This window comes from Sceloporus undulatus, chromosome 8, assembly GCF_019175285.1.
Source record: "Sceloporus undulatus isolate JIND9_A2432 ecotype Alabama chromosome 8, SceUnd_v1.1, whole genome shotgun sequence".
Lineage (NCBI taxonomy): Eukaryota > Metazoa > Chordata > Lepidosauria > Squamata > Phrynosomatidae > Sceloporus > Sceloporus undulatus.
This window is the reverse complement of record NC_056529.1, coordinates 35,559,811-35,567,332: the sequence shown is the minus strand read 5'-3', so window position 1 is coordinate 35,567,332 and position 7,522 is coordinate 35,559,811. Positions and strand designations below refer to the sequence as shown.

Genomic DNA, 7,522 nt, shown 5'->3' with positions numbered 1-7,522 from the left:
TTTCAGCTCGAACTGTTTTAAATTTGTTAGCTGCCTTGAGTCCCTGTATTGAAAGGAAGGTGGGACAATAAATAATAATAATAATAACAATAATAAATATTTTACAGTTTTAAATGTTGTATTTTTAATGTTTTATACTGTTTCAGCTTAGACTGTTTTAAATTTGTTAGCCGCTGTGTATTTGAAGGAACGTGGCATTAATAATAATATAATAATTAATAATATAATGATTAATATTATATTATTAATTTATATTTTAATTTAATATAAATTATATTAATAATAATTTATATTATTAATTGATATTATTATTATTAATAATAACAATAACAACAATAATCTAGAGCGGAAGTGTTTCCTCCCGGGCGATTTATGAGTAGAGCGGAAGTCCCCCTCCGGACCGGAAGTGGTGCTGGTCGGACGTTTTAGTGGGAATGACCGCGCTCAGCGTTCTGGAAGGAGCCCCTGCTGCTGCTGCTGCTGCTGCTTGCTAAAAGAGGTGAGGCGATTTAGAGCTCCAAAGCCCACTGCGGGAAGAGAGTCCACTCAGCGCTAGGGATCCTGGGAGTTGTAGTCTATTGTGGCAGCAGCAGCAGCAGCAGCGCTCTCTGAGAGAGAAGGCTGAGTGATGCTGCCTTGGAGCTGTCTCTTTGCACTTGAGGGTCTTCTGTGGTTCCTTCATGGGTCCAGAACAACAGGAATGGTCCAGTTTGGGACCACTTGGGACCCTGGCTCAATGCTAGGGAATCCTGGGAACGTTATTATTATTATTATTATTATTATCCATGACTTACTCCTTCCCATTTTAATTTAATCTAGATCCAAACACACTGCAGAAATAATCCAGTTTGGGACTGCTTTGACTGCCCTGGGAGTTATTTCTGACTATATCATAGAATCCTAGAGTTGGAAGAGATCCCAAGAAGGGCCCTGATCCAGTCCAAGCCCATTCTGCCATGCAGGAACTCTCAATCGAAGCATCCCCATTGACAGAAAGCCATCCAGCCTCTGCTTAAAGACCTCCGAGGAAAGAGACTCCACTGCGCTCTGAGGGAGTTTGTTGGTTAATGACATTTTTATATTCAACCTTTCTCTGTGAAGCTCAGGTAGACGTTGTTGTTGCAACAACTCTGTGACTTAGATTACCCTCGGAGGTGGATGAGGCTGGGTTTGTAGTCAAGTGGATGTTTGAATCTGGGTCTCCCTGATCCTGTTGCCAACACTGACCACTACACTGCTCTGTTGTCATTCCTCAGACAGCCATGGGTCGCCGCTATAAAGTTTATCGGCCAATTGCTGCTATGGCTAAGAAGATCCGTGAGTATCGGGCCCTGAAGAATCGTCCTCGGGACTCCCAGCGCTATGCCCTGGACTACGAGACGATGACCCGTCCCTTCACAGGCAAACGGCTGCCTGTCTTGGCCTGGGAAGATGTGAGGAATGAGGAACGGCTTTTTAGCCTCTTGAGCCAATTGCACCACTTTGGCGTCGGGCGCATGGTCACACGTAAATCCTGGCTGTGGAAGTATGATGAGCCTTGTTACTGGACCATTACCAAAGTGAAGGTAGATTATACAGCCGAGGTGAGTGGTTTCTTTGGCAGGTAATGGGAAGAAATGGGGATTGGGTTTTCCACTGCTTCCATCTTCGTCTTCTGATTTGTTTGGATGTGAATTCCCCTGCCACATGAGGAACCTTTTTGTTGGCCTAGTGGAGTATGAATTAGAAGCGATGATAAATGTGGCTTGTTGTAATCGTGCTCTTTGTGGTTTATGGACACATTTTACTTCCACTTATAGTTAAGCAGAGTACAAAACAGTAGATGTAGAATCAGTAATGGAAAGTAGTGGCATTTCTTGAGGAATTCAAACTACCTATACCCCTTTCTAGGATGCTCCTTTGATGATAGGTGTTAATATCTATATTAATGAATCAAGGAGAAACAATTTGACAGGATTTGACTGATAGTGGCAGTAATATATATAGTAGTCATATGCAAACTGAATTCCTTCTTTGTGGAGGATTTAATAACTGATGGTCAAGCATTAAGATCTGCCTGTTCTGGCAAACTGCAGCCTATACTAAATTAAGAATAAATAATTTCAGCTATGTAAAATTCAATTCATTTTTGAATTCATGCAGTTCATTTTTTGAGAGGGATGAAACTGTCATGTGGAAAATACAGATGCTCAAGAAAATAACTACTTTTATAGTGTGTGAGAAGAACAGAAGTATTTCTCATACTTTCCTTAACTGCAGTCTGAAATTATAATAAAATTGATGATTTTGCCATCTTACAGTGCATTCCTTTGTATGCTTACCTAGAAGTTGTCTCACAGTTTTTATGTTCCCACATAAGCATGCAAAAGGTCACAGCCTGCGAATCTACAACATAGTTACACAAGATTGCATGTTCCCTGCTCATTCTCACACGTTACTGCCTTCCCTCCAAAAATGTGTCAAGAGGCTGCTGCACCAGATTTGTCACTTCAGATGTTGCTGGACTGTGACACAAGGTTGTCCACAATGACTTTGACCTTGCTAGGAATCAGGGAAATGTTTGTTTTCTCCCCCTTCCCTCTTGAACTGAGTTCTTATGTATTCTGTTACAGAATATGGATCATGGAAAAGCCTGGGGATACTTGACATTCAGAGGTAAGGAAAGGCTTGCAGTAAGAGAAGAGTTAATGCAAAGGTTTAGTGTGGGCTAGGGGTTGCTTACTGTATTTTCAGCTCAATATGGGCTTGCTATTGGGTTAGAATCATGGTGCCTTTCAGATTTTTAGGACTATAGTCCCCACCAGTCCCAGCCCACATGGCTGGACTGTGTATTATGGGATCTGTAATCCCATCTAAAAGTTTCCAGTTTGCCTATCCGTAGCCATAAACTGTGCCATAAACCTCAGTATACTTACCTATCATTATGCTCAAAATATCCTTTAAGCAAAATCTGGCTATCTAAATTTGGAGTGTGTCCAAAGGAGGGCGAATAAAATGATGAAAGGTCTGGAAACCATGCCCTATGAGGAACGACTTAGGGAGTTGGGGATGTTTAGCCTGGAGAAGAGAAGATTAAGAGGTGATATGATAGCCCTATTTAAATATTTGAAGGGATGTCATATTGAAGAGGGAGCAAGCTTGTTTTCTGCTGCTCCAGAGACTAGGACCCGGAGCAATGGATGCAAGCTCCAGGAAAAGAGATTCCACCTCAACATTAGGAGGAACTTTCTGGTAGTGAGGGTTGTTCGACAGTGGAACAAACTCCCTTGGAGTGTAGTGAAGTCTCCTTCCTTAGAGGTCTTCAAACAGAGGCTGGGTGGCCATCTTTTGGGGATACTTTGGTTGTGATTTCCTGCATGGCAGGGGGTTGGACTGGATGGCCCTAGTGGTCTCTTCCAACTCTACGATTCTATGATTCTATTGTTTGACTCAACTCTTTTTCTTGTTCTTTTTAAAAAATATGTATTATTTCACTCTAGAGTTGAAGTGAAGAAGAAATGAAATTACAAAAAAAGAATAATCATATTCTCTTTTTAAAGAAAAAAATATTGCTGCTAGTGTATAATAAATGACATCCACTTCTCAGTTATTATTACTGGTTAATGCATCCCATTTGTGCTCCATATATAGCTTATTTTTCATCCATTTCACTGATCACAAGATATGAATGGTTATTGGAATCTTATTCAGCAATCCCTCTGGTTTCTGAGATTTAAATGGTGTTGTCTGTATTTTTTCACCTGTGAGAGCTAGAAATTTGCTTCAGAAATAAGAAACCTAAGATTTTGTTGCCAATAGTTCATACTGCATTAATCTTGTGCTCCTGTGGAACGACATTAAACAGAAGGGGCAGAAGCCTATGCAGATCAAGTTGGAAATGAACCATATGGAACATGGTAGAACATGATAGAATTTATTAATGTGTAGATATATCTGGAGAGCCAACATGGTGTAGTTTGAGTGTTGGTATACAAATCTGGAGACCATGGTTTGAGTCCATAGAGTTTATCAAACGGGAGGAATTTCTCTTAAATTCAAATGAAAAGAAAGTGGGGCCAGAACACATTCACTTAAAGTTGCTAGTTTAGCGCAATTATGTGAATGCGCATTGCGTTCGAACTGGCTTCCTATTGCCCAAGAATAGCATGCCATTGCCTGAATTTGCGTGTGGCAGTCTATCACGCAATAACGTGAAACCACATGATTGCATTCGGATTGACTTCCCATTGCCCAAATTTGTGTGTAGTGGGTTATCACGCAATAAAATTAAACCCCATGATTGCATTCAGATTGCCATCGGATTATACTTCCAATTTACCTTGTCTGATAAACTCCCCATGAAATCCACTGAGTAGCCTTGGGCAAGTCCCCTTCTCTCAGCCTCAGAGGATGGCAGTGGCATACCCTCTGTGAAGAAAAGTGCCAAGAAAACCCCTTAGAGTTGCCAGAAGTCGGAAACAACTTGAAGGCACTCAAGAAGAAGAAAGGGAAGGGTTGTGCCTAGGGTTGTGTTTAGGTATTCTTGTGCTACCTGACGGCTGTAGAGATAGATATTTGGTAAGCAGTTCAGTCTTAACTCTCCTGCTCCTCTTCATACCATGCAAGACACACATAAGCTACTTCCACACATCATAATAACCCATGGTTTATGTTCATCGGTCTTTGTTACTTAAGCCACAAATTGAACATATGCAAGAAAGCAAGCAGAAGCTTTTCTGTTGTGCCCTTTTTGTGAGCTCGCATTTTAGAGTGGGCCAACCATGATTGTGGGTTGATGCAACATAGTCATCTATGAGTCTGGATTCAGGGATTCAAATTGTGGGTTGTAGCTTGTTTGGAGAGGTAGAGTCATAGATCACAACAGGACAGATTTCAGCAAACTGTGCCATAGCTTGTATTGTGCAAATGCAGTCACAGTGCGCCCTTGCTTTATGCGGGGATCCGTTCCGGACTCCCCCCCCATGTAAAGCAAATAGTGCGTACACTCGAGCCCCATTGATGATAATGGGATTTGTGCACGAGGCGCATGCACCATTTTCTTTCTGTTGCGCGGCTTTTAGCGTAAGCATATGATGCAGGCGCACTGTAGAATGTGTAATTCATATATAGCCCCTTTACTCTTGTCAATTTCTTCTTTAGGCAAGACAGAAAAAGAAGTAAAAGAAATCAGCAAGGTTATGTATCATGATTGGCGCATGGTACCAAAACACGAGGAGGAGGCCTTTAAGAAATTTACACCAGTGGTGGTGGAAACCATTCGTTATGTCCTTTATCCACCATTGCTACGGGCCATGATACTGGCACAGAAGCAGAAAGAAGGTAAATTGAGTACAGAAGAGCCCATGATTGATCTAATGCGACGGCGTTCCTTCCTAAAGGATCACTTCAAAAATACTAAGCAGCAAACTGAAGGGACACCAGTTTGAAGATCTTAAGACTGTGTGCTTGTTTTCTTTGTTCAAAAAAGCGACCCTTGGAAGGTAGTTCAGTATGTTTCACAGAGAATATATTATGATAAACGTGAGTTCAGAAAGATGTTAATAAATATTTTAAAGATCCTCACTTGTCTAGACCCGTACCTGTGGCACCTAAGCATTTTTGCTTCAATCTATGACCAGGGCTTGCCACTAGACATCAGCAATAATGACATTTCAAGGTCCTTAGGTTTGTTTAGTGTAATGATCAGCAGTTGGTTGCAAATCAGTTTGGTCTGCATTTAATGTGTTTTTTTAAAGTTTCATCTTCAAATATATCTGCCAAGAGAATTACTTTTGTGCCCATTATTGGCAACTGTTTCTTGTATTTATTTTATTCTATTTTTGAGAATGTTGAGCAAAAACGTCTGGTCTTCAGAGAGATTTTATTGACTGTCTCTGTTTTTCTAGTACTTTCAACTAGTTTGGATAAACCAATCCTAGTTTCTTAAACCGTGGAACTTTGGAAACTACTGTTTTCATTGTTCAGCCTATGCAGTGTGTTGCTTATGTATCCAAACTGATATTGTCTTCTCAGGAAGGAACTACAGTTGGCCCTTCTTATACATGGATTTTTTAATAGACAGATTCAAGCATCCATGGTTTAAAAATGTTAAAAAAAAGTATAAATTTCAAATATCCACCCTTGATTTTCCATTTTTATAAGGGATACCATTTTGCTCTTTCATTATATTTAATGGGACTTGAGCATCCATGGATTTTGTTATCCACGAAGGATCTTGGAACCAAACCCCAGCGTATAACAAGGGTCCACTGTATAGTACACTGGGGAACCCCAAGGTTTTTGGAAGTTAACAAACATCTGTAGGAACAAGAACTTTTATGTTGCACAGGAATGAAGGTGAAGAGGATCTGTATAAGTCTAAAAAGTTTAATTAAAAATGGACCAAAAAACTTGGGTCAACTTATCCACCAGTTAGCGTAAGTACTGTTCTTGAACTCTTATCGAAAAGGAATCATCCCAAAAGGAGAGAACTTAGTTGGTCCTGGGAGCACCTGAAAGAAACACCAACCCTCTCTCTGCTGTGATGCAGTTTCTTACCTACAGGGAAGTTTCTTACCTGTGCAGGGAAATGAGGTTAGTGGCAGCTCTTTGGCGCTTCCCTTCAAAGAAGCTCCAAAAGGAATCGGGTTTAGAAGGATTTGAATAAGACATTTCTTAATGTTTGCCAGTTTTTCTGGATTAAAGGCTACAATAATTGCTAACACAGTTACCGTTTTCTTTGCTTTGTCTTTTCATCTTCTTTGACCTGTGCACATTGTCTTAGCTCTTCCTGTACCTGGTTGCCTCCCCATGCATTGCACAGCCACACAGTTTATCATGCTTCCCTGTTTGTCCAGCCAGCCTTTAGGGTGAGCAATAACAGTTATGCCTGGCAGAATTATGTAAGTTCCTTAACATTGTTTTCTTTTGCTTAGTGCTTTATATCCTATTATATGTCTCTAAGTTTTACTCTAGGGCCTCAAACTGCCAACCTTCTGATAATCCGATCATCAGAATTGGCACTTAACCACTAAGCCACCGCATCCCTACATTAAAGATGTTTGCTTATAAAACTAGAAGCAATGTGTTTGAGAGCCACAAGGTGGCAGACATTATACATCCTTTCTTTGTCAGAGTTAAGCCTGATCATATATCGTTTCTGACATAACCCAAAAAAATATGTAAGTTGAACAAGCATAACTTTGCAGCAGGTACAGACGTTATCATTTTCCTTCAACCTCCCATAACCAGCTTATGGCTCAGAGGCCATCTTCTTCGTTGTGAGACTCACAATTCAGCTGGTGTATAATAAGGAAGCAAGAATGATTTCATATGCTCTAAAATTATATTTAAAAAACAGAACTCCCCCACTCTCTTTTTTATGAATTTGCAATGACTGCATCATTATTAAAGCCACAGATCCAACATTACCTTTCCCCTCTATGCTCACAGTAATACATCAAAATGGCAGAACTACAAGAGGTCCAGCTCTGGCAAACATGGCTGCTACAACTCCTCATAAAACAGAATGCAGGTGATGTTA

The 7,522-nt window shown here is 40.5% G+C and overlaps 1 protein-coding gene across 1 annotated transcript; it reads left to right on the top strand.

Annotated features, from left to right (window-relative positions):
- Positions 1 to 406: 406 nt before the first annotated feature.
- Positions 407 to 6,705, top strand: MRPS34 (mitochondrial ribosomal protein S34). The gene is made up of 4 exons (XM_042438682.1): positions 407 to 499; positions 1,257 to 1,583; positions 2,613 to 2,655; positions 5,140 to 6,705. The coding sequence occupies exons 2-4, from the start codon at positions 1,263 to 1,265 to the stop codon at positions 5,424 to 5,426; spliced, it is 651 nt and encodes a 216-aa protein (XP_042294616.1). The 5' UTR covers positions 407 to 499; positions 1,257 to 1,262; the 3' UTR covers positions 5,427 to 6,705.
- Positions 6,706 to 7,522: the final 817 nt, after the last annotated feature.

What these genes read in the sequence shown, in the direction of transcription:
- MRPS34 (XM_042438682.1), top strand. Translation starts at nt 1,263, where the DNA reads ATGGGTCGCCGCTATAAAGTTTATCGGCCAATTGCTGCTATGGCTAAG. An exon ending in AGGTAGATTATACAGCCGAG is followed by an intron (nt 1,584 to 2,612) that starts GTGAGTGGTTTC and finishes ATTCTGTTACAG; the next exon opens with AATATGGATCATGGAAAAGC. An exon ending in GGGATACTTGACATTCAGAG is followed by an intron (nt 2,656 to 5,139) that starts GTAAGGAAAGGC and finishes TTTCTTCTTTAG; the next exon opens with GCAAGACAGAAAAAGAAGTA.